The sequence below is a fragment of the Vombatus ursinus genome, unplaced genomic scaffold, assembly GCF_900497805.2.
Source record: "Vombatus ursinus unplaced genomic scaffold, bare-nosed wombat genome assembly UNPS02001287.1, whole genome shotgun sequence".
NCBI classification, from domain to species: Eukaryota; Metazoa; Chordata; class Mammalia; order Diprotodontia; family Vombatidae; genus Vombatus; species Vombatus ursinus.
The window spans coordinates 20069506-20095380 of NW_020941065.1; the positions used below are offsets into that span (position 1 = coordinate 20069506).

General features: G+C 55.9%; 2 protein-coding genes across 10 annotated transcripts in view; one reads left to right on the forward strand and one right to left on the reverse strand.

Annotated features, from left to right (window-relative positions):
* SFI1 (SFI1 centrin binding protein) overlaps positions 1-3873 on the forward strand; it is a 66627-nt gene extending 62754 nt beyond the window's left edge. For all 4 annotated transcript variants that reach the window (XM_027863907.1, XM_027863900.1, XM_027863893.1 and 1 more), the window contains 3 exons: positions 339-465; positions 3355-3466; positions 3558-3873. In XM_027863907.1, the coding sequence (XP_027719708.1) occupies positions 339-465; positions 3355-3466; positions 3558-3662 (344 nt within the window). In that variant the 3' untranslated portion in view covers positions 3663-3873. The remainder of the gene's footprint in view (positions 1-338; positions 466-3354; positions 3467-3557) is intronic.
* Positions 3812-25875, reverse strand: part of PISD (phosphatidylserine decarboxylase) — a 63118-nt gene continuing 41054 nt past the window's right edge. For 3 of the 6 annotated variants that reach the window (XM_027863973.1, XM_027863983.1, XM_027863964.1), the window contains 5 exons: positions 9362-9598; positions 8840-9002; positions 7296-7451; positions 6847-7007; positions 3812-5544 (listed from right to left, as the gene is read on the reverse strand). In XM_027863973.1, the coding sequence (XP_027719774.1) occupies positions 5320-5544; positions 6847-7007; positions 7296-7451; positions 8840-9002; positions 9362-9598 (942 nt within the window). In that variant the 3' untranslated portion in view covers positions 3812-5319. Of the gene's footprint in view, positions 5545-6846; positions 7008-7295; positions 7452-8839; positions 9003-9361; positions 9599-11985; positions 12152-15297; positions 15515-21370; positions 21637-25875 lie in introns of those variants that run through there. The other 3 variants (XM_027863990.1, XM_027863998.1, XM_027864008.1) reach the window with 3 other exon arrangements.

A 25875-nucleotide genomic window follows, 5' to 3' on the forward strand; every position in this document is an offset into this window, starting at 1 on the left:
ATCCCCATTTTACAGATGAGGAAATGGAGGCAGACAGGTTAAGTGACTTGCCCAGGGTCCCACAGCTAGCATGTAGCTGAGGCTGGATTTGAACTCAGGTGTTGCTGACTGCAGGCCTAGCATGTAGCTGCCCCAGTGTGGACTCTGAGGCCTCTCCTAGCTTGAGGTTTGTGATCCTGGGCCCTGCTGTGACCCTCCCTGAGCCCTGAAAAGGGCAGAAGTAGCCTCGGGATCCCCACATACCCCACCTGGAGAATCGGAAGCCAGAAATGAAATCGGCGTTCCCAGCCAGGCAGCCTGGGCCCCTGGGCAGTCAGGCACCTCCGTCTCTTCCTCAGGGGGCTCGCAGGCCGACACAGGCAGAAGGGGGCTGGGCACCCTGGGAGACGGCAGTGAGCTGGAGGCCGAGCTCGAAGAGATCCAGGAGAAATTGTTCAGTTACCAGGCCAACAAGGAAAGCCTCAGGTAAGCCCCTGCCAAGGCTCCTGCAGGGGCGCTGAGGCCAATGACCAGCCCGCAGGGGCACGGCTGCCTCCTGACAGGCCCTGTCCCACACAGTGGCACACAATGATCCTTCTCCCCTCACTCCTTGGGCTCCCTCATGTCTCTGTCCGGCATTCGGGACTCTGCCCAGTGTAGCCCCACAGCCCTCCATAGCACGTCTGGCTCCTCTCCCTGACCCACGACGTGCCCTGCTCTCCTGTCTCCCGGTCTTTGAACGCCTGCCTTCCCATGCTTGGTTTTTTGAATACCTGCCCATCGTTTGAAGCCCACCTCAGGTGTGACAGACATGTTGGCTTTTGTGGTATTGATTGGTGCCTCTGAGTGGGAGATAGCAGGCACAGAGAGACACCAGTCAGTGATTATAATCTGAAATCATTTCTAGGTGGCTTGGGAACACGTTCCTTCATCATTCTTAGAGGATGATGCATTGAACCTCCTAAGGGCACTTTGGCTTTAGGCTGAGACCCTCGGGTCCTCACATCCATCCCCGGGCAGCTGTGCAACAGTGGGAGACTAACCTTGGAGGCCTGCAAGGCCAGAGATGGGAAGGGACTAGCCCAGGGTCACCCAGGGAGGAGGAGGCAGGGCTGGGACCTGTAGCTTGTCTGTTAAGTCCCAGGCCAGAGCTCAGGATGTGTGTCCCAGCTCTGGACAGGGGCTTGTTCACCTCTTTTGGTGAGCTGTGAATCCAGTGCTGGGGTAAGGGTCCAAGCCCTGGAGCTGTGGTAGCTGCCTCTGTTTCCCATGAACCCAGCCATGCTCTCTTACACACCTTGGGTCCAAAGTGCTTTTGCCATGGGACAGTTAACAGGATAGGGATGGGGAAGTGTTCCTGTTGGGCCATGAGCCAGACCTTTGCTGGATCCTAGGTGTGGCCCCAGGAGACTGGTAGATGGCTGAAACCGTCCAGAAGGGTGCCCTGCTGGCCCCTTTCTCCTCATCCCAGGTTTCAGTCAGGTTCTTGTCTTCACCCTGAGCCTCCTACAGGATATGAGTTGGCATCCCTTTTTTCCTCCTATTTATTTATCCTTTATTTATCTTGATGTTTTTTCTTTTCTTTTTTTTCTTTTTTTCTTTCTTTTTTTTTTTTTTTAGTGAGGCAGTCAGGGTTAAGTGACTTGCCCAAGGTCACACAGCTAGTAAGTGTCAAGTGTTTGGTCTGAGGCCGGATTTGAACTCAGATCTTCCTGACTTCAGGGCCGGTGCTCTATCCACTGCGCCACCTAGCTGCCCCTCTAGCTGTATTTTCTAACCAATATCAGATGGTTACATGATGATAAGTGATACTTTTTAACCAATACCAGATGGTTTGATGACTGCTGCTTTATAATGTAGTTTAAGGTCTAGAGGGGCTATTCCCCCTTCATCCATCCCTGTTTCTTTTCATCTTTTATCTTTATATCTAGATCTTTTGCTTTTCCAAATGACTTTTATTATTATTTTATAAAATTCTGTAAAGTATCCTTTTGGTAATTTGATTGGTGTAACATTAAGAGTAAAATTAATTTTGGTAGTATTGTAAATTTTATTATTTTGGCATGGCCTAGCCATGAACACTGAAAATTCCTCCAGCTGTTCAAATTATTCTTTTTGTCTTTAAAGAGCACTCTGTACACTTTGCATCCAAGTCTTTTGTGTGCTTTGGGTGGCCGATCCCCAGATGTTTTATGCACTTTGTAGGTATTTGGAATGGGATTTCCCTTTCTTGTTGCCTGTTGGAGTTTGTTACTATTTTGAGGATTTATTTTGTAGCCTGTAGCTTTACTGAAGTTGTTGTCTGTTAGTCCCTGATGATTCCCTAGGATTTTCCACATGAACCACGTCATTACAAATAAGAGTATTTTTCTCTCCCCTTTACCTATCTTTCTTTCTCTTGTCTTATTTCTGTTAACATTTCCAGATCTGTATAAAATGGTGGCAAGGAGAATGGGCATCCTTGCTTCACTTTCCTATTTATTAGAAAAGGTTCTGGGATGTCCCTGTTGCATATGATGCTTTTTATGACATTAATAAAGGTCCTTCTGTACCTGTACTTTGCAGGGTTTTTAGCATAAAAGAGGGTTGCACTTTATCAAAGGCTTTTTCTGCATCTATTGAGATGATCATGTGGTTTTGGATGTTTTGGTTTTTATTATGATTAAGTTGATCGCTGGCCTAATGTTGAACCATCCTCACGTCCCTGGTACAAATCCCATCTAGTCATAACAAATGATTTCTTTGGATAAGTCACTATAGTCTATCGGGCAACATTTTGTTGAAAATTTTTGAGTCGGTGTGCATTCATGATATTGGCCCCTAGTTTTCTGTGTTTTATCTTTCCCCAGTTTAGATAACAGGACTCTTATTTGTCTCATAAAGGATTCTGGTAGGTGCTTCACTTCCCAGTTTCTGAGAATACTTTGCGAAGCATGGGTACTAGTACCGGCTCTCTGTTAAAGCTCACCCAAAGGCCGCCTCCTTCACAAGGCGTTCTCCCGTCCACCTTGTACCCACTAGTGCCCTTATCACATTTCTGAATCACTGTTTTCTGCATTGGGGGCTTCCCCTCTATCTGTCTCCAGTGTCCAGCACAGTGGCTGAGTTCCCTTTAGGGACGTTTCCCCCGTGTCCCCTGCAGAGGGTGGGGAAGTGAGCACTGGGTGGTGTCAGGAAACCGGAGTTCTTCCCTTAAATCGTTGCCCTCTGACCTTAATCGCTTCCTGTGTGAGATGTTCTGTAAGGTCCAGCTCTAACCCCCAGGGGCCAAGCTCCTGGGGGCAGAATTAGCCACTGGTTTCTTGGAGAGGAAGGCCGTTCCCTTGCCAGGGCTCTGCATCTCTCCGAACGCCGTGTCCTGTCCCTTCTCTTCAGGTCCTGGCAGAGGCAGGCGAGCAGCCTCAGGAAGTGGTTAGCACTGAGCACGGAGGACCCCAGACCAGAGGAGGAGGAAGCAGGACGGCAGGTTCGGCAGGAACTTCACCAGGTACGGTCTGCGTTTGACTCTGGGCACCAGCGCTGGCACAGAGGGCCCGCTGTGAGACTCGGGGCCCCGGCCCACCTCCTTCCTTTTGTAGGCGGAGACGCAGATTGCCCATCTGATGGAGGAGCTGCGAGCCGAGCGGCAGCGGGTGCAGCGGTACATGGCCCGCATCCAGGTCCTGAGGGCCGCCTTCTCCTAGCTCCAGGTGCTCCTGGGAGCTCCTGCCACAGCACGCACCTCTCCCTTTCCCCTCCTCCCTCCCCTCTCTGGCAGGGGCCGAGGGGAAACACCCATTTATTGCGGTGGCTTGATTTGGGGAGAACATGTAAGATACTAGGCACGCAATAAGCAGTTGCAATGTATTTTTTTATTTGAAAATGTTTGCAATTAAATGAATTACTGTTCCCGAAGTCTTCCACTGACATACAAAAATACTGTGCTACTGATACAGTTGAAGATTCAATGGCTTCTCCTGGCAGGAGAAATTCACAGCATCACCAGCATCATCAGGAAGCCTAGTCCCTTTTCCCTGTGTGTTTCCATAGCCATGACCCTGCACCCCAAAGAGCTGGCTCGGGCAGAACCATCTGCCTGCCTCTTTCAATGCCAGCTGACAGAAATCAAAAGCAGCTACTTCCCTGGGCCTGGTGCGGTTCCCGGGCAGTGCCTGGGTGGTGCTGGACACACTGTGCCAGCTCCCCGCTGGAGGGGAGGGGCCTCTTCTGCCCCCTTTCAAGTAGCAAACAGCTGCTCCCCAGAGCCCGCCTCTGGGCAGGGCTCACACGCTATGATGCACGTAGGCTTTGAGGAAACTTTCTTGCATGTCTGGACTAAGGACCAGAGGTGATTAGAATGGGGATGGAGGGGATGCTCCCGCCTTGGGCTGTACAGGAATGGCCCCACCAAGTGAGCCACGAGAAGGCCCATCGGCCACAGCGCCTCTCTCCAGTGTTCTTGGTCCTAGGGCCTCTGCCCGCTGGAGGCCATGCGCAGCCTCCCGGACAAGCCCCAGCAGACAGCCCATGTTGGCAAGAAAGAGGAGAGAAGTTCCCAGTAGTAAGTGCAAAGGAAGATTTGGCTTTCCCCCCACCATCTCCATAGTAAATAAGTAAAATTTAAAAATCAAAACAAAGACCAGAAATCAGCCCAATGTCTGGAGTAGGCTCAGGAAGCTGAGATTTTGGTCCACAGTCAATGCTGGATGCACTTCACCCCATGCACCAAAAAGAAGCCTTCCTGGAGCCCTGGCCACCCTGGGAGGGGGCGGCTGGGTGTGGGCCCAGAGCAGGCTCCAGGGCCTGCCTTGAACCCAGAGGATGCAAGGGAATAGGGCAGGGCAGTGGATTAGATACTGAAAGGGATTAAGGCCTGAAAAGATCTAGGAAATCATGGGAGGCTTTATTGGGAGGAGGCTAAGACACTGAGCTGTATCCCACAATGGCCCCACTAACGGAAAGAGAATGAAAATGTTTACCACCTTCAAAAGAAAATCATCACCCATGGAACCTGATGCAGTATAGACAGAGTATTTCCAGTTCATAAAATTGGTGCAGAATCCAAAAATCAACTCCAGCTTCTCCCTGCCCGCACTACCTTGGGGCAGAAGGTACGGGATAAGGCAAGGTTCCCTCTCTCCTCCCTTCTCAAAGGCTTGACTGGTGGAGCTGGGGGCCACAGTGGGACGCTGGGACAGAGTCCTTGGTGCCCCCAACGCCTGCCCAAGCAGAGCAAGGCACCTTGCTGCTCCCCACAGCTAGGCTCGGGGGCCGCTTCCCATTTCCGTCCCGAAGCCTTCGCCCTCACGCGGATCTGAAGGAGCTTCCTTGGCAGCATCACCCTTGTGGCGGAGACTGGCTCTAGAGGGAGCCCAGGGCTTCCCCAAATCGAATCTTCTGCCCTGGCTTCAGGTGAAAGTTGAAGTCCTTGGGAGCCTCAAAGATGAGGACGATGGTGGAGCCGAGGTTGAACTCTCCGAGGTGCTCGCCCTTCCTCATGGGGATGCCCTCCTTGTTGCTGTGCGTGATGAAGCTGAAATCGTTGTAGGAGCCCTTGCTGTAGCGGGGGCTGTTTGTGTGCAGGTCCTGGAGGGAGAGAAGGGGTCAGCAAGCGTGGAGGTCAGAAACCGGAGCCCAGCAAGAAAAGCTCCTGCCCCGGAGGCAGCCAGCCTCCGATCACTGCCCCCGCACCGGGTAGTTTGGCTGCAGGTCTAGCCCAGTCGGAAATGGCGGGCCTCCAGTCCAAACCCTCCACAAATGGAATGCCTTTCACAGAGTGGGTGGCTCAGGGCCCCACAGTCAGGTGTGGTCTCAGACACTTGATAACTGTGGGACTTCACCTCTGCTTGCCTCTATTTCCTCATCTGTAAAATGGCACCTACCTCCCAGGATGAGATAAGATTGTATCTGTAAAGTGCTTTCCAAATCCTAATGTGCCGTATAGGGTGTCGGCTATTACTTTTATCCTGAAGTCTTCCAGTGAGGGGGATCCCCCCAGCTCTCACTGGTAGGCAGTTTGTTTTCCCCGCTTCCCAAAGATCCTGCTTAGGCTCCCACCAGACCTCAGTTTTCCGAACACCACAGACATCTGAGCCGGCATAGACGCGGCCGCACCAGAGCAGACTAGCAAAAGTCTAATGCCTTCTTTGGACGTTCACGGCTTTCTTGAATGAACAGTTTGGTGTTAGTGAGCTTGCAGTCCACTGGAACCCCCAAATCTTTTTCAAATTGTTACCTAACTACATGACCCTAGCCTATACTTGTGAGGTTGACTTTTTGTACCCACGCATCTCATTAGTGTCTGCTCGAGGCTGCGAAGACATCTGGGGCTCTGGACCTGATCCAGTGCTCGCTCCCCATCCCGGCCCTCATCTGCAGACTGGATCAGCTTCAACCCCCCTGTGCCTAGACCAGTGCAGGGGCCCTCCCCTCTCCATCTGGCCTTCACCAAAACTTGCTAAAACCCGGGTCTTGCCATGGCAGTTTCCTACTACAGCTGAAGCACAACACAAATCACATTGAAAATTCATCTCAGCCCAGGACCAACCCATCTTTCCCCTTCACACACACTATGCTCTCAATACATCAGCGGGTACCTGGGCTGCAAAATGGGCCCTATCCTCCAGGAGGGGAGATGCCGTGTAGGCCAAGGAGCAGGTCAGACAGGAATGGGAGGTCAGGCTGGTGGTGAGGCGCCATCCGCCTGGGAGTGTCAGGAAAGGTCGAATGCAGCCCCACTAGCTTCCTCCTTGCTGCCCTCTAGCCTCCCCCACTAGCCCGACCTGGGAGGCAAACGCAGCTTTTCCTCAGCGTCTGTGCTCTGGCTTCGAGCTGGCGCTTCATAACATCTATTTGCCGCTGAACAAGCTCCGCGGTGGATTCACTTACCCGATCAAAGTAGATGCGGATGGAGCCCACGTTGGTGGCACCCACAGCTGTGAGGGAGAAGAAGCCGTGCTTCCAGTCCCCGGTTAGGACCACCCTCTCATTGTGGCAGAAGAGCTCCTTAATCCAGCGGGCGACGCCGGGATTCACTGACATCAGGGAGCCTGCATCGGGGAGGAAGGGAAGGTTGGCGCCAAAGCGTCCAGCCTGCGATGGTCTAAGGGGGGGGCACTGGACTAAATGCTCCCTCGAGCTCCTGGGGAGGGGGCAGATGTCACCTCCCACAAAGATGCGCTCAGGATACAGGCCGGCTGCCCTGGCAGTCTTAGGCCCAGGCCCACTGTGGCTCAACTTTCCAGCCCAACACTAACTCTCCCCTTTCTGGGGGATGGAGGTCAACGGGCACGCCAAGTCCACCCTGATGGCCACCCCAGCCCCAGCCCCAGCCCTACCTGGAAAGTGCCGCCTATGGGCCACTCTCCAGTCCGTGGGGGAGTGGAAGCAGTGGTAGTCCCCAGGGGCCAGGTAGATGACACAGTGGTAGAGCTCATTCCCCTCCTTGGTGACCAGCTGGCTCTGGAAGGAGCTGCGAGCTGTGGCTGCAGAAGCTGAAGGGAGGAATGGCAGAGCATCAGACCACCAGTCCTGGATGGTCCCCGTGGCGGGCACGCGGCGAGGAAGCTTTGTGCGGCCCAGCTTGGTCTGGGCCCAGGCCTGCCTCAACCTCTTCTGGCTGGGTGATGCTGCGCTCTGTACAAAGGACAGCAGCCGCGGCCCCGCCTTCCCAACTGGCTGGTGGGATCCGTCACCCACGTCTGTCTAAACTTCCCTTGGGGCTCCCGGAGCCACTGGCCCCTCTGCAAGTGTTTGCCCGCCCTGGCAGGTGCCAGCTCAGACCCCAGGCAGCCAGTCTGGACTGACGCTCTTACAGCAGAAACTGCCCAAAAAGCAGACCTGGGCCCCAAGTCCCCAGCAGGGAGCTGAGCCAGTGCTTTCCCCCTCAAGGCGCCTGATGCCCCTCCATTCACTCTGGGTGGCACCATAGTGCACAGAGCACAGGGTCTGGAGTCAGGAAAACCTGAGTTCAAATCTGGCCCCAGACGCCTCCAAGCTGGGTGACCCTGGGCAAGTCACTTCACTCTGCCTGTTTCCTCATCTATAAATGGCCTGGAGAAGGAAATGCCAAACCACTCTAGTATCTGTGCCAAGAAAACCCCACGAGGGGTCATAAAACCAGACACGGCTGAGAAATGACCAAACAGCTCCAGGATGGGGGTGGGTAGAGGGGCGTGCCCCTCCCCCCAGTACAGAATGGGATGCTGAAGTGGCAAGGGGACCTCCCCAGCCCAGAGTCAGCATCTGATGCTGACTGGCTCCCTTCTCCCTGTTAACTACCCACTTCTCATAGCACACAGTAACATTCATCTCCATAGAAAAAGCCAAGGCCCGTTACCAGCCGACTCCCAGACCTAAGTGGCTGGCCCACTGGGAGCCGCTCCTCCCAACCCATCTCTGGCGGCTGCTCTAAGAGGCCCCACTGGGTGCCACGGGGCAGGATCCTTCTCCTAGCTGGCGCTCCACACCTCAGCTACAAAACGGGGCAACACAGTCTGTACTGTCTTGTAATGATGATGATGATGATGGCAGCTAGCACTTACAGAGTGCCTACTGTGGGCCAGGCACCATGCTAAGTGCTTTAAAAATATCTCAATCGATCCAGCAATCCCGGGAATAGGTGCTATTAATACACCCATTTTATAGTTGAGGAAACTGAGGCAGACAGAGGTGAAGGAACTTGCCAGGCCCCCCCACCCCCACCCCCACCCCCCCCAGCTATTAAGTATTTGAGAATGGATCTGAACTTGGGTCATCCGGAATCCAGGCCTGAGCAGCAGGAACAGGGACAGATGAGCCCCAGGGCAGAGTGCCACGTTCTCCTCGCCTTGCGTCGGGGGAAGGCTGCCCCAGAGGATGCTGCTGCTGCTGGCTGACTCACCCTGACCGCCACCATTGCCGCTGCCACCGCTGAGGGGCAGGTCGTCAGGGGTGTCGCGCGGGCCCAGGAAGGACTCCAGGGAGTAGGTGACCCCCTTCACCTGCTCCACCTCGCAATTCTGCACCTGGCCAAAGTTGAGGATCTTCCCATCCGACGGGCTGATCTGGATGACACGGGAAGAACGGCTCCCTGACCATAAGCCCCATTCTGCACCCACCCGCTTCTGAACAGGGAAGAGAGTCACTCCCAAGCACGGCAGTCCCGTGGTCTTCCAGGGGCCTATCTGGTTAAATTCTCAGCGGGGGGCCCAAGAAGGCTGAGGGGACAGCAAAGGGCAGTGGCAAGAGCCCCAGGTTCAAACAGTGGCTTTCTGTGTGGCCCATGTTGAGTCACCTGTCCTCTCTGGGCCTCAATTTCTTCCTCTGCAAAATGGGTATAGACTTGAGTTCTAGGGCCCAGTTCCATGCAACAACCCCCCCTGTGCCCAGCATGCAGACTGCCCCGGCCGCCCCCGGGCCTCACCACACTATGCAGGCCGCACACAGGCCGGGCCTGCGGCTTCAGCTTGCGGCTGAAGAACTCGCTCAGGTTCCTGTAGTGGTCAAGGTCCTCCACGGCAGCCTCCTTCATGTTCACTCCAAACGTCCAGATGTAAAGGCTGTACACGGGCTTCCGAAGCCAGGTGGGCAGCTCCACCTGGTTCAGCCGCCCCCACGCCCGGGACAGCAGCCGCGTGGGCACGGACTTGTACAGGGTGACCTGCGGTCACAGAGGGAGGTCAGCTGCCGGGCACCGCCATGTCCCAGGCCCCACTCGCCCCATCCTGTCTGCCTTTCACCGGGCGGCATGTCCCTGGACTTCTCAGTCTGATGTGTCTGCAGGCCTTGCTCTGGCTGCGGAGGTGGGGGGGACGGGTGCAGCCTTGCATCCCCTGGTCTGGAGCCCCCTCCCTACCTCCCTATGTTTTGTGATGTGGATAACATCTGCCTGGAGGGCACAAGAGCTGGTGGGATTGGCCAGCTGGGTCACTTCTGGGCACCCTCGGGTGTTTCTAGAGATCTGCATTTCATAAGGTAAACAGCTACCCTCCCTTCCCTAGGCGGACTCAGAGATAGAGCCATCCCCCTTAACTTTCATGGGCAGAAAGGAGAGATGATGTGGTCGCTTAGGGACCCCACAGGGGCTCCTCATTGGAAGAACCAGGGCTGATTGGAAAGAGCCCTGGGGCAAGGGTACTAAGGCCTGGAATTCAGTAACCTGGGCCAGGCCTCAGTGTCCTCCTGGGTTAGGGGAGGCCCCATGATGTGAGGACTGAAGTTACAGGAGAAAGAGCAGGGGGGTTTGAGTCCAAGGACCAAGACTTGGGCTGGAATCTGGCCTGTGGCAACCTTTCTTTGGACCTCAGTTTTCTCATCTGTAAAATGGCAGGGTTGGGTGGCCTCTCCCTCGCCCCTGGAGGGGAGCAGGAGAACGCCCAAGGTCTGGCCCAGAGGAGAGAAGCCAACCTCATCATTTTGGCGAGAGAGGCTTTGAGGACCCCCCTGGCCCTCCGGCCCACCTGCCGCCCCTCCCTCAGGCTGGGCCGCTCTGCATTCTGCATCCTCCTTCCTCCCTGTCAGTCTATGAGATCCCACAGGCCTCCAAAGCAATCTGACTGTAACTTTGAACACTGCAGAGGCCCCGAATAAGCGATGGTCCCCCAGGATGGCTCTGCTGGCAGGCCACTTTTCCTCACAGACCTCTTGGATTCTAACAGAAAATGACCTGCGGGGGGCCCTCCGAGCGGGGTCCTCTCCCCCCCGGCCTTGCTGCATGCTGGGAGCGCATGGGCAGTACACGGCCTTCCCTATCCACTTGTGCTGCCTCTACCCAGAAGCCTCTGCCCTGTCTGCCCCAGTCCCAAGTGGCTTTTTCCCTCCTGGCCTGTGCCTGGTCACGTCCCAGGCGAGGGAATGATGTGGCCACCCTCTGGACCTTTCCACCTCAAAGAGGGGAAGGACTGTGCTCTGAGTAGACCCTACGTCCCCCAGCACCTAGGTCTGGAGTTCACCAGCTGGTCCCTAGAAGCCTCATCTGCTGGATTTGTGTATCTGCCAAGGGTAGCATGCCCAGGAGCAGCCAGGAAGAATGAAGACGTCAGACGGCAGCGTCAGAGTGTTTTGTCTGGAGTTCTCCAGCCTTCCCCAGCTAGCCAAAGAGCCCTGACATCCGGGGGGGAGGCCATGGGCCGGCTCCAGGCTGTGTGGCCTGGCATCCTGTCCCTGGGGGGCCCCTCCAGCTGTTTTGGGGGGGGCGACCACAAAGGGAAGTGCCATGACCTGTGGGGATCCAGTTTGTGGGAGTCAGGTCCTAAGTGACTGGTGGAGAGAAGCTTGACGAGTGAATGTGGCGTTCAGGCCTTGCCGAGGATGAGGAACACAAGACTTATCACGGGGGACCCAGCTACGGGGGTGCTGGGCAAGTCACCTCAAGGAGACACCAAAGCCGCTGACCTGTGCACCAGTGCAGGCCCTGGGAGGCCAGCACCCCCGGGGCTCCTCTCAGCCTCCCCCCCTCTCCATCCCTGATCGCCTGCTGGAAGCTTCTCTCCAGGGCAGGAAATCCTATTTCTGGGCTTCCCTCTAGGATCTGACTCTCAGGAGGCCTGCAGAGATGGGGTGTGGGGAGAGAGGCTGGGCTGCTGCCGCACCGCAAGGGCGTCAGGACCTTGGAGGAAGCCCTGGAGCTCCTCTGGGGCCAAGCCACACCTTCTGATTTGTCCCTCGGGCCCCTACATGCTACTCCTCGGGGCCGGCCGGGCCACTTCTGTGGACTGCGGCTCTCAACGGCAGTGGGGGCCCCAGCTAAGCTTACACACGTGGAATTTGAAGACGTCCCCTCCAAAGTGCTGGGGACAGGAGAACACAGATCCACATGCGCGCACAAGGAGAGATGGCTAGATGGACACACACAGACACACCTCTGTCCCCACCTACTCCCTGGAGCACAGACACACATAGTCTCACACACACACATTCTCTCTCTCTCTCTCTCTCTCTCTCTCCCCTGTCCCACCTACACTCCCTGGAGCTTTGTGTCTTGGGCCAGCTCTCCAGACAGAATCAAAGTGCCCCAGCCGCCACGTGTGCACCCACGCACGCACTTACCCTGCTCACGGGCCTCCATCCTACCCTGCTCAGAGGCTTAAGGGCACCGAAAGGCAGAAGGTAATAGAGGATTGTGAGAGGCCAGGAGCGGAGCTTCAGAGCAGGCCTAGACATGCAGCTGAGCTGGCCCAACCTTCGCCTCAGGGCCAGCTGGGGGAATTGCAACCTGTGGGATCACATAGGGGGTATAAATGAAGGCCTCCTGGCACTGCCAGGGCCTGCACACCTCCTGCTAAGCCAGGGGACACCCCCGCCCGGCTCGTGCCTCTTGTCCCTGTTAGGAGGGGCTGATCGGCAGCCACCGCTGTCCTGAGGGCCCCAGGGTTGGCTTGAACCAGCTCAGGTCTGGGCAGAATCTGCTTTGGTGCCCGACACCCAAGAGCACAAGGTGGTGAGAGGAAGAGAGGACCCTGGGACAGTCCCTGCTGCTTCTTGGAGCCTTAGAGGAGGCGGTGACTGGAGCAGAGGAAGTTCCCCAGCCTCCCGGCCTCCTCTCCTGCACAGCATGCCTCCTGAGGTCCCTCCATCTCAGTCTGAAGCTACTCGGCCTCTTCTAGCTCCCTAACCCTGACCCACGCCCCCCTGGTGCTTCCCCAGCAAGGCAGGGCTAGAAAGATGCTGTTTGGGGACCGTGGGGCCCCCCTGGGAGCTGTGGGCCCAGCTCGGCCTTACAGGAAGCTAGAGGGCCAAACCTCACAGGTCAATATTAAGTGGACATTCTAGGTTCAAATCCTGGCTCAGTCAGGTGACCCTGGGGACCTCGCAGTTTCCTCATCCGTAAAAGGCGTGGGGTTGGCTTGGGAGCCTCCCAGGTTCCCCCCAGCTGCAGATGTAGGACCCCATGAGTCTATGGACTTTTTTTTTTAAGGCAACTGGGGTTAAGTGACTTGCCCAGGGTCACACAGCTAGTAAATGTCAAGTGTTTGGTCTGAGGCCAGATTTGAACTCAGGTCCTCCTGACTCTATCCACTGCGCCACCTAGCTGCCCTAGTCTATGGACTCTTACCGAGGGGAAGTCCGCTAACCAAAACTTTCTTCAGTCTTCTTCTAGCTCAAAGAACAATTACACAGGATGGACCAGCCAACACTCAAGATTCTGCCTCCTAGTTACTGCATGGCTATTGGCCAGTCCCTCAGCCTCTTGGGACTCAGTTTCCTGCTTTGTGGAATGAGGGGCTCGGCTGAATGACGATCTTGGGGGCCCCTCCTGATGACACCTGCAGCCTCCTTAGCTCTCCCATCCAGCTGGCAAGGCCTGACAGCTCTTTGCCCCCCCCCCATCGAGCAGCAGGTTAAGGTATAAGGTCCCTAAGCGCGGCGGAGAAGGCCTCCCTGCCAGCCTCCAGGTCTCCTGCAGCTCCCTCCCACGCCCCAGGAGCCCTGGGATTCTCAGAGATGGGAAACGGCTGCTCGTTAGCCGCTCAGCTACAGTCCTGGGGGACATCCGCTGAGCGCGGCCCCTCCCTGGACCCGGCTCCTCCAGGTCTGCCATAGGCACGGCCCTGGTCAGCATCCCAAGCTGCTGGGGGATGAAGAGGGCAGAGCAAGGCCTGGCCTGACACAGAGGGATCTGGGAGTCACATGGGCAGGGAGAGAGGCCCGGAGAAGTCAGAGGACCTGCCCCCCGTATGACCCTGAGCCAGGCATCCCTTTCCCTCTCAGGGCGGCTGTTTCGTCATCTGTTAAAACTAAGGAGGCCGCACCGAGCGGCTCTGGAGGCCCCTTCCTGTCCAGAGCTGTCATCTAGGATACCCCCTCTAAGACTCTGGGCCTCAGTTTCCACATCTGCAGAATGAGAGGGTTGGATGGAACCACAGATCACAGCCTCTCCGGGTCAGAAACCAGCTCAGTAGCCGATCAGTTCACCCACATGTGAACAAGAATCTGCTGGTCCTGCCTGCCTAGAGGGAACACCCACTGCCCCTGAGACCCCCATCCCAATTCTGGACAGTGCCCTAGGCAGTCTTCCCTGACAGCTCTTCAGCTCTAGATGCTGCCAGTGTTTTATGGTCATCCTCTCCCGGCCCCTGACTGGACTGTAATCTCCCTGTGGACAGGGCCTGCAGGGGCCTAGCTCTGGACTTCCTTCCCGCTCCCTCCCCAGGCAGGTCGTCAGCGTCCTCACCAGCGTGGTCACACCACAAGTGCTGGGAGAGGCCGTGGGATGAAGCGGGCAGAAGCTGGCACCCACAGGTTAGGAGCCCAGGTTAGCTCTGTCCATTCAGGACTGCAGCCTGGCCCCCAGGGTATGAAGCTCACCTCTGAGCCTTACTGTGCACTTGTGGGCAAGTCGTCACCTCTCTGAGCTCCTAAGTAGGAAATGAGTTGGAGAGATGAAGGCTCACCCTCGACTTGGTGCAGACAGGGCTGTGCGAGCTTCCAAATGCCCTCGAGGACCTGAGGCCAGGGTAGGCAAGCTGGCCGGGGCTGAGGACGGGCTTGCTGTCCACCCGGCCAGAATCACCCTGGGCTCAGGGGCAGCTCCTGGGCGCCTCCAGTCTGCACCTCACTTTCCTCATCTATCAGCTAAGAAGGACTCGATTACCTCAAAGGGCATTCTTGGCACTAGGATTTTAAGTGAATCCTAAAGAAACTCCGTTTTCGCTTCCTCTGGTGTGCCTGGGGTTGCCAATTCAGGTATTGGAATTACGCCAGGAAGAAAACAAGGTTTGGGGCTGACTTAACAGTCAGCCAAGGGAAGGCTGCCCCTGCCACAGAGACCAAGACCAGCAGCTCCCGGAGGCCTTCTCGGCTAGCATCCCGCACTCTCTCATCTCCTCCTCCCTCCTCCCACTCCACTGCAGAGCACAATGGACCAATCCCCGCAGAGGTGCAGCTGGCAGTGCTCCAGATCCCCTCTTTCCAACCTCTCCGCCCTCTGAGGAAGGGGCTGCCAGGCTCATTCTTCCTGTTCTCGGCTCCTTTCCCAGGGCCAAAGGGTGGAAGGGGGAAGGGAAGGGTCCTTTCGCTGGCTCTGGACAAAGCCACCTCTGACGGGGAGAAGCAGCCTAAGGAGCTTTACGGGTAATTAGGCCAAAGGAAGGCCCTCCTGGCTGCCCTGGCCCCTTCCATCCTGGCCCCCCTTCCCCTCCTCTCCCCATGCAGAAACACTAGACGGTACCTGAACCGGGCTCTCCTACTGGCTGTGCCCCCGTCCAAGCCCAGTGGGCTGGGCCCCTCCAGCCGTGGGGGCTGCTGCTCCCCAGCCCAGCTGCTGCACTTTCCCGCACGCGGCTTCCGGACATGAATTTTAACTTTGTGGAGGTTGTAGCAAGGGGGAGGAGGGTTAGATAAAGCTTTAGAGCATCTCACCATTTCCCCTTGTGAAGGTCTGCTCCTTGCAAGGTGTTTGACTGACACATCATCGGGGTTGAGGGGTTAAGTGTCTCCCTCCTGGCCTTTGTTTTTTCTTCTCCCCTCCCCCAGCATGGGAGGGAGAACTCGATGCCTCCACGGCTCCTACCGCCCCTGCTCCATTAGGCAGATCGCTCGGCTTGCCCCTCTCGTAACTCAGCTGCGAGGGTCCCAGCTAGTGCAAACAAACAGGCACTGGGTGACACATCCACCCTTCGGTGAGTCGGGAAGCTGCCTGCCTCACACTGGCCAGCCCCATGCCCCTCCGCCCCAGGCGATCGCGGCCGGCTGGCCTCGGCCTTGGACAGCTCTCCCAGGAGCCAACCTGAGCGCAGGGCCAGCCGGGGAAGAAGGGGAAGGGGGAGGGGCTCAGGAGGAGGGGAGGGGAGGACGGTAATTCCATGCTCACATCCTGCACTGCAGCTAAAGCTGTTCTGGAAGGCTGAGCAGCAGAATGGACGGGGCCCTCCCCCTGCCAGCTCCTGCAGCCTGGCAGGGGGACCCGTGAGAGGGACCAGGGCAGGGCACGCGCTTCTAACCAAACAAACCACATCTCTGTGGGGCTCCCAATGGGCTCCTGCTAGGTCCCACAAACGCATCTGAAGAGGCAGGTCCTGCAGAAGAAGACTACGGGCGTGGGGAGGGGAATGGGCGTGGGGAGGGGAATGACCGCAGCCTTCCCAGACATTAGGGGTCTCCATTCTCCCTAGCTAAAGAAGGCAGAACTCGGAGTAACAGGAAAGAGGCAGCTCTCAACTCCTCACAACGGGAGCTGTCCAGCCATGGAGTGGGCTGCTAGGAAAGGTAGTGAGCTCCCAGTCACTGAAGTCCCCCAGCAGACAGACACACATGCACTGCGCGGGGCTGGAAGCTGGATTCTTCCCTGGGGATGGCTGAACGGGGTGTCTCTAAGGTCACAGCCTGGACTGCTATACCCGAGTTCAAATCCAGCCTCAGATGCCTCCTAGCTACGTGACCCTAGAGAAGTCACTTAACCTCTACCCGCCTGTATGCCTCATACTTTCCTCAACTATAAAATGGGAATAATAATAGTACCTCCCCCCACCCCCGGTTGTTGTGAGGATCAAATGAGATAATATTTGTCAAGTGCTTAGCACAGTGCCTGGTACTTAATAAACACTTATTTCTTTCCTTCCTCCCTCCCTCCTTCCTTCCTCCTTCTCCCTCCTTCCTTCCTCCCTCCCTCCTCCCTTCCTCCTCCTTCCTTCCTCCCTCCCTCCCTCCCTCCTTCCCCCAAGACTATCCATAAAGGCCAGGGATGCAGAGGGCAGCAGTTGTGTGGCCAGCAGCAGGGAGGACACAGGACCACACCACCCATGACCAAGCTGGGCTGGGCCCTAGGGGCTCAGCTGACTCAGGGACTTCCTCGGCCCTTAGCTCCAAGCCTGGTAGCTTATGGCTTATGAGAGGTCTTCCCCGCTGCCCCAGCCCTCTGTCCCTTCTGGGGACGCCGTCACCTCCCTAATCCTGGGTCAGGAACAGCCTTGGCCTTCCCTGTCTGAGGCTCCACTCCCCTTCCTTTCCTATCTCATCCTTTTCTTCAGATGGGAGTGCGGAGGTGATGGAGACCTGTAGCCCCACTCATCTGTCAGCCAGTACACAGCCGGGACCATCTTTGCTTGGAAAATGGCTTTTCTGACCAACAGTCCCAGGCCGGCCCCCGGGCCAGGAGTATGGGAGCAGCGTGCTGATTCCTTGCCCTCCTCTCCCTTTCCCTGGCATCCTGAGGCACAAGCCTCTGCAATGGGGGCCCAGTGCTCCAAACACCTCCTGTGTGACCCCCTGCTTCAGCTGCCCACACAGAGAAGGGCAACACTGGCCCTTGGACGGTGAGGAACAGATTCTCCATGTTCTAAACAGTCCTGGTTCTTGTTCCCCAGGAATCCCATTGTGAGTATTTGCAAGACCACTCGAGGAGGCAGAAACTGGCTAACAGGAAGGTTCTGGGTTCCAGAATTGCCGGACTAGGCCACAGAAATAATAGAGTAGGGTTTCTCAGTTGCCCTGAAAAGCAAGGCTTGTGGGGTGAGGGCGATGCAGGTGGGCCTGGAGTCAGAAGAAATCCTGCGGCACGGCTGGCCTGGAGAGCCGGGCCCTCCCTCTGCCTCCTCACATTCCAGCAGCAATGGCTGCCATCCCCGCTCTACCAAGAAGAGGCTGAGTGAGCCCTCTAAGCAAGCTCATCTCCCTAGACTTCCAAGGGGAAGCTGTGGCTGGGTCAGGTGTGACCGGAGGAGGCCGGGGCTCTCCCTGCAACATCGGCTATCCTCCCCATGGCTGGGGTTCCTCCTCGGAGTATCAGGTAACACATGCTAAATTGCTACCATCCTACTGACCTCATTCCACACTCACCCAGCCATCCCACCACTGCCAATTGGACCCATACAGTGCAGCACAACACAGACTGACTGCTGATCACCGGGAATGGGGGTCAGAAGGGAAGCTGGGAGGGACGGAGCCAGGGAAGGGGCCTTCCCAGGGACTCCGGGCTTCCTCTGAGCACTGAACCCACCCACCAGCCAACAAGCACTTGGGGCCTCCATCACACGGCTGCTCTCCCAGGTTTTCAGAAGGCTCACAAAGCCAGAGAAAGAGTCTAAGCTTCAGAATGTTCTGCCCGGATCCTCACAATGGGATATTCGTGTGCCCACTTAGGCAGATGAGGAACTGAGGCCCCCAACTGTGAAGAGGCCAGCTGGGGCCTAGAGTACAGACTCCCTGGCTGCTCTTGGGCCCCTGGGGCTGTCGGAGAAGGCACCATGTCCCTTTTACTAGACTAGGCCTGAGGACTCCTAGCTACAGAGCTCTATGCACAGGCTGTATCCTGCGCTCCCACGGGGATTCATTTGTTGACCCTCAAGGGCCAAGGCAGAAAACTGATGAATTCAATGGCAGAAATAACTGCTGTCTCTTTTTTCATATGGCCCAGCCTCTCCATTTTAAAGATGAGAAAACTGACCAAGAGGGATGAAGCTGCTGGCTCCTGGCCCCGAGGCAGTCAGGCAGGTGAAGGAGACAGGTATCTGAGGAGCCAGGCCCATTCACTGGGACCCCAGCATCTTTCTCCTTACAAATGCTGGGCCCCTAGAGCCCTGTGGCTGGACAACTCCTCCTTCAGTCTCTAAAGAGCCTGGGACAGTCAGGCTGGATCGTGCAGGGGGCTATGAAATTCCCTCTTACCCCTGACTCAGAGTGAGAGCTTTCTAGGGGGAAATCCCAGGAGGAACTCTCTAATAGCCAAGCAGCTGACTTCCCAATGATCCAGCTCTACCCGGCAGGTCAGCCACCCAGTAACCCCACCTAATCACCCTTCTTCTGACTCTCTCCAAAGGTCTTCCCTAGTGGGCTCAGGGGACACTAAGCCTGAGGATTTACAGGCCAGAATTAAACATTCAGAGAGGCTTTAAACCAGAACGACAGGGTGGACATTTGCAAAGAGCCTTGCTCCCAGCCCAAAGACAACCCAGAAACTTGGCGGTCTTGGCGTGCACCCCCGCATGGCAGCACCAACAGTGGCCAGAGGCCCCGGAATGGCCGCTAAAGCAGCAGGACGGAGCCCATCCAGAGGAAAGAACACCCTCCTTCTGCTACCAAACTAGCTGTTCTTTGTGTATCGCCTTCTAAGCAGGCACTTGGGGTGCTCTGAGGTGGGAAGGAGGCCCCCCCTTGCTCTAGTCTCATCACTGCACACAAGGCTCCTCCATGGAAGGGGGCCCTGGAGCCCTCCTCGGAAGAACATTTTTTCAATGCATAAATAAAAGATGGAGGATTTACAAGGGAAACCAAAGATTAGTGAGAGTAAAGTTAACTTTCTCCTCTAAATTCAGAGACCCCTTGAAATCTCTCCCTGAACCCCTTGGAGGGGGGGGATCCAAGGATGCCACACTGGGCTTCTGCCTTGGAACTCATTCTCATTACAAAATCACCGTCTCTCCACAGGGGAAAGGACCTCAGGAGCTGCCACGCCTCCCCTCGAGGACCCCCCATCACACGGAGCTCCCCACCTTCCAAGGCTGCCATCTTGCCCATGGAGACACTGAGTCACAATCTGCCCAGAATCACAGAAGCAGGGAGTTGGAAGGGGCCTCCCCAGCCTGACGCCAAAGGATCTCCACCAGAACATCACCCACAAGTCCTGCCCTGGGGTCAGGGAAACCAGGCAAATCTCTCCTCCCCACAACAGCCTCGGAGATGTCTAAAGACAGCCACCATGTCATCTCTGCCACTGTCTTCTCCAGGCTGCCTCATTCCCACAGCCACTCCCTACCCTGGTTACCTTCCTCTGAGGGGGCCGGCAGAAAAAAGGAACCCAGTTCTCCAGATAAGGGGACCAGATCATGCCTGCATCCCTGTTCACTGAACACAGGACAGGTATTAATTCTGTCCACCGCCATCCCCTCACCTATTGTCCTCATCCATCTGCCAGTCTTGGCTCCAAACATCTGCTGGCTATACCCACAAACCAAACCCACCCTGCCTGCAGGGAGATCAGTTGCCACCAGGAAGTCTGCCAGGAGGAGCCCCCAATGTCCCCAGTCAGAGTAGCTCATGGGGAATGAGTGAAGGGCCTTTGTGGAGGCCTGCTCTCGAGGGAGTCAGCCTCATGGAGGTGGGCACACACTGCTGGGCTGGGGAAGCCATCAGACCCATCGCCTGATGGTCACTCCTCTGCCGAGAACACGGCCGTGCCCTAGCCCCTTTGGGAGGAGTGGAACATTCCAACTGATGACTGGGAAAGGCCTCCACCAGCCACAGAAGGGAGGAGGGGGTGGGGCTCAGACAGCACCTGAATTTCTACGCTGACTCTTTCTGCCCAAAAGCCCAGGCACCTGAAGATGGGTGGGAGCCAGGGGAAATGTGACCTTGAGCAGTCTGATTGGCCCTACCCTTTGGGTGACCCAGGTCACCGGGGAGGCCCAGCAAACCCCCCTCACCCCACCCCCAAGATGTGATTAGGGAATGCAGGAGGTGAAATCTGCATAAAGCCTCAGGGTGATGGCCCGACCCTTTTTCTAAAGTCTTGTCCAAAGGCTGGGTTTTATCTCTAATTTGGGACTCAACCTAAGCAAGAAGTGAAATGGGAAAAATGGGAAGTAGCCCAGTCAGCAGCAGGGCGGGGAGGCAGAAGCCGGCACGCAGAAGGCTCACTGCTTACGGGCGCCCCGGCAGCCGATCTGGGGAACTACCTGGCTCTGGGCTAGGGCAGGAAATGTAGCTGAGGGCTGCGGAAGGGGAAGGGGAAGGGGAAGGGGGCACAACAAGAAGCCACAGAGCTAACAAACTTTCCTTTAGAGTGGCAAAACCCTTCCCCTCCTCCCTGGAAGGCGCAAGGCGGTGGTGACTGCTGGCCCTGGGAACCACCTGATTACTGCCCAGCTACTAACCACCGAAGGGGGGGGTGTGTCTGGGATGGGGGTGCGCAAAGGCAATGATCCTGAAGACAGAAAATGAGAACGGCCTGGGCTGTCTGCATGAGCAAGCAGCCCAGGGGGCAGGGGAGGCCGGGGAGGCCTGAGGTCTCCCCCCTGCTGCCCACCCTGCTCGACCCGTCCTCCCACATCCCTGAAAGGGGCCCTTAATGAAAGGAGCTGGAGCTCAGGCCCCCACTGCTCACCACAACTCCTTCGGTGGGAGACAAGGCCGGGCCCCCTCCCCCCAGCCCAGGCTGCTCTGGCTCCTGGGGCAGTATCTGCAGAGCTTTGGGAGGCCAGGGGAGGAAGGGAAGAGAAGGGAGGGGAGGAGGGGAGAGCAGGGGAAGGCGATCAGGGCCCACCGGGGCAACTCTCAGGAAATAGACTGCCGTCACTTGAGCCACAGAGGGTGGGGGAAATCCCAGGCAACGCGGTCCCAGACAGGGCAGTGCTGTCTGCCCAGGGGCTGTGTGGCCCCATTCCGGGCATCAGTCCCCAGAGGCCTTGGGTCCTGACCCCCCCCCCACGGGTTTCCTAGCCCAGCCTGCGGTAGCCACAGCAGCGCCCCCCTCCCCCGCCACCATCCCGGGGCGTCTCACTTTCAAAGGCCGGCTGGGCTTCTGGGGCGGCAGCAGCTCCGCCGGTGCCGGTGCCGGTGCCGGTGCCGGTCCCTCTCCCGGCTCTGTCCAGGAGCAGCTGGGCTGGCTCCAGGCTTTGTGGGAGAGGGCCCTCCCTCCGGGCCACAGTCCCCGGGTGCTGGGGCTCAGGTTTCAGCCATTCAGGAGGAGGCTGGGGAGGGTGGGGGCCATTAAAACCGCCCCACCAAAGAGCTGCCGGCTCGGCTCTCCCCCACACCCAGCGTCACCTCTTTCCTCTTTAAGGGGAGGAGCCAAGGCCCAGGAACACTGAAAGAAAGTGAGGAGGGGACTAGTCCCATGATGTCATCTGCTTCCCCAGCCTCCTTCCTCTAGGCCACTTCCCAGGGTTGCAAACCAGCAGACTCATGGCAGGGGCTTGGCGGCCTGCTCCTCTCAGGCCCCAGAAAAAGGAAGCCGACCATGACCATCAGAGAGCCCGGCTGGCCTGAAACGGGCAGCCAGAAAGGCTCCAAGGGATGGGGGAAGGAAGGGAGGAAGGGAGTGGGGCTGGGGCAGGGGCCGCCCATGAGCAGAGAGCCCGATCCAAAGCCCACATCGGGGGCCTCTGCTCCCTCCGCCACAAACCACCACCCTGGCAGGTCTCGGTCCACAAGCAGGCCACAAAAGGGATGGCCACGCGATGCCGGCACTGCCCCTCAGTGCAACCAACCAGCCCGCGTGGCATCCCTGAGAGATGGTCTCCTCACAACAACCCATTTTACAGAGGGGAAACTGAGGGTTTCACACAGCTAGTAGAGGCCTAAGCAAAGCCAAAGGCCTAGCCTCAGAGCTTCCCTCCTCCAGAGATCTCACATGAGAAGCAGCAGCTCCACTGAGGGTCCGGGCCCTCCCAGAGGGACAGTCAGGGGGCAGCCAGAGAAAGGCTTCATGAAAGAGGCCAAGCCCCAGGGGGCATGGGAGAGGATCGCTGGGGGGGGGGGGGGGGGGCGCCAGGATCAGTGACCCCTGAGCTGAGGCCCAGAGGCAACGGCACTTGTCCAAGGTCACACAGCAGGGACTGTGTCCCGTGGCGCCCCAGCGGCTGTTAAGCACCCCACATTCACTGCAGTGCGGAATTCCTCTCCAGGGTTGCCGAGGTGACTCCGGGGCTCCCGCACTACGCCATCCCCCCCACCATAGCAAAGAATCGGGACAATTCTCCAACAGCTACTTTCTTACAGATGAACAGACTGAGGCCAGCCAATGGAAGACGTGTCCCCCAGCAACACCTGGTGTTTCCGGTGGCCTTTCGAGGCTGTGGCGGCGCAGCCAGGGAGAGGGAACCAGACTCATCGTTCCCATTCTACAAACGAGGATCGGCCCACCCTTTCTGCCCTCTCCCCTTGTCCACAACGTCAAATCCCCATGGCAGAGCGCTGGACTTGGACTCGGGAAGAGCTGGGCGCAACCCCCCGACACGCTGGCGGAATGATCCTGCGCCTCAGTTTCCTCATCTGTAAAATGAGGAGATTGGACGCTGTCACCACGAAGGTTCTTTCCAGCGCTAAATCCACGATCCCACGGGCCAGGAAATAGGATTGGTCTATTGTTATTGATCGGGGGACATCTCGGACAAGAAGCTGGGCCAGCAGCTTGGCTGGGAAGGGCCTGCTCATTTCTGAGCTCCTTTCAGGCCCTGATGTCCTACGGCCTAGCTAAAGGCCCTTCCAGCTGCAACATCCCGTTTCTCTAATTTATTTGTCCACATAAAACCTCCACAGTCTCCCTGGCCCGCTTCTATCTCTGCTCATGCTGTTTTCACCCACACAAAATGTCACCCTTCTCTTGGGGGAGCTGCCAACTAGCCCAGCCATGCAGGAAAATCATTAAGAATGCCATCCAGAAAGCCACTAAGCTGCACCTCTCCTTTGCCCCAGCAATCTTGCTACCAGGCCTGTACCCCTAGAAGATGCAGAGACAGCAAGACTGAGAGCAGCTCTTTTCATGGTAGCAAAGCATTGGAAACAGAGGATTTGGGGAATGGCCTGGGAGTGTAACAGAATCCTATTGTGATGGAAGAAATGAAATGAAAAAGGGCTCAATTTCAGAGAAACCTGGGAAGACTTGTGAGAACTGAGGAGGAGCGAAAGGAGCAGAACGGGTAAAATGCCCTCAGAAAGCCAAGCAGCTTTGAGAGTCCGAGAACTGTAAGCAGTGTAGTGACCGACCGAGATTTCAGAGCCCCTCCGAGGAAGCGCAGCGCTACCCTCCTCTCAATGAAGAGATGACAGACCCAACCTACAGAAGGAGACTTGCCTTTCTGGACACCAACAGTGGTAGGTATCTGTCTGGCTTAACGATACACATTTGAGACAAGGATTTGGGTTTTTTTTTTTCCTTTTCAATGTGGAGAGGAGAGAGAGAAAATAAATGAGTGTTAATTAAAAATAAACAAAAAATGAAGTCACACTAAAAATTAAACAAAATAAAATGAATGTCATGCTGTCCAAACCAAACTGTCCCAATACTCCAAGGGCCTGCTCAAGTACCACCTCTTCCTCCAGGAAGTCTTCCCGGGCTATGTCGCCTTATTCTTTTTTTTTTAACTCAATTTTATTTTCAGCCCTGAATTCTCTCCCTCTTCCACATCGAGAAAGCAAGAGAACAAAACTCACTGCAAAGATGTGTATAGTCAAGCATCAGCCATGCCAAAAACAAAACCAAAAAGCCTGGCCTTAATCTGCCTCTGAGTCCATCAGCTCCCCACCTGGAGGCAGGCGGCACGTTTCAGCACGGGTCCTCTGGAACCATGGATGCTCATTTGTTCATCACAGCGTCTGAGTTTTTCAGAGTTGATTGTCTTTACAATATTGTTATTGTGCAAATTATTCTCCCGGTTCTGCTCACTTCACTTTGCATCAGTTCATACAAGTCTTTCCAGGTTTTTCTGAAACCAGTTCACTTGTCATTTCTTACAGCACAATGGTATTCTGTCATATGCATATACCATACAGCCATTCTCCAACTGATGGGCACCAGTTTCCAATTCTTTGCTGCCATCAATATCTGTGTACATATGGGTCTTTTCCTCTTTCTCTGATTTCTTTGGGATATAGACCTAGTGGTAGTATAACTGGATTAAAGGGTATAAACAGTTTAATACCCTTTTTGGGCTATACAGAGTTATATGTTGTTACTGAGTCATTTTCCACCTGACCCCATTTGGGGTTTTCTTGGCAAAGATACTGGAGTGGTTTGCCATTTCCTTCTCCAGCTCATTTTACAGATGAGGAAACTGAGGCAAACAGGGTGAAGTGACTTGCCCAGGGTCACAAAGCTAGTAGGTATCTGAGGCCAGATTTGAACTCAAGAAGTTGAGTCTTCCTGTATTCAGGCCTGGCACTCTATCCACTGTGCCACCCAGCTGCCATAGATAGATGTATATGTATATGTATGTGTATGTGTATGTGTATATGTATACATATATGTGTGTGTATATGTGTATGTATATGTGTATGTGTGTGTATAGTTCCAAATCGCTCTCCAGAATACCCACTGCCTTTTTTTCCACTGACCTCCGAAAGGATTTATTTCCATTCTAGTCACTCGGCACTCTGGGGAAGGCACCACAGATTGCCTCTCTATGACTTGGGTCTTGAAGTCTAACACTTTAATTTGGCAGAAGAGGGAACTGAGGCACTGAAATGCACACTGAATTGAACCCTAGATTAAAAGAAAAACCTCCACTACACCATTTCAAAGAATTCTGTATGGCAAAAATCTTCACAAGATCTAGCAGATGGCTCAGAATAAGCCTCCTTAGTGACCACACAGAGTTCTGTCCTACAGCAAAGTGGCCCCTCGCGTGTGCTTTCTGTATGAAACAGAGAGGGCTGGGGGCTCCCCCAGATTGTGTTTTACCTGATGCTAAAAGCATCTCATTTGGGGGCAGCTAGGTGGCACAGTGGATAGAGCACTGGCCCTGAAGTCAGGAGGACCTGAATTCAAATCTGGCCTCAGACCAAACACTTGACACTTACTAGCTGTGTGACCTGGGCAAATCACCTAACCCCAACTGCCTAAAAAAAATAATAATAAATAAAAATAAAATAAAATAAAACAAAAGCATCTCATTTGATTCTTTAAAGATGAGCTTGAAGCCAAAGACGGGATTTCACAGGATCCCAATCTGAGACTGAGTCCAGCAGCTCCAAGAAGAACCTGAGTGGCAGCCAGGCAAGGGGCGTGACACGCAGAGCCCGGACGCCACCCCAACGATCCTTCCCCTACACCAGGACGACTCATTAGGAAAAAGAACTCTGGTTCCTCCTCAGCAGGACTGGCCAGGACCCCAAGTCAGGTTTCAGATTCCCAGAATGCCAAAGCTCCAAGAGACCTCAAAGACCTGCCCTGTCCACTCCCTGCCTCCTTTTACAGGGACTTGCTCACATCACACAGCAAGCTGGTGGCCTGTCTCCAACCAGACTATAAAGAATGTCCCAGTGCTGCACGCTACACCAGGCATT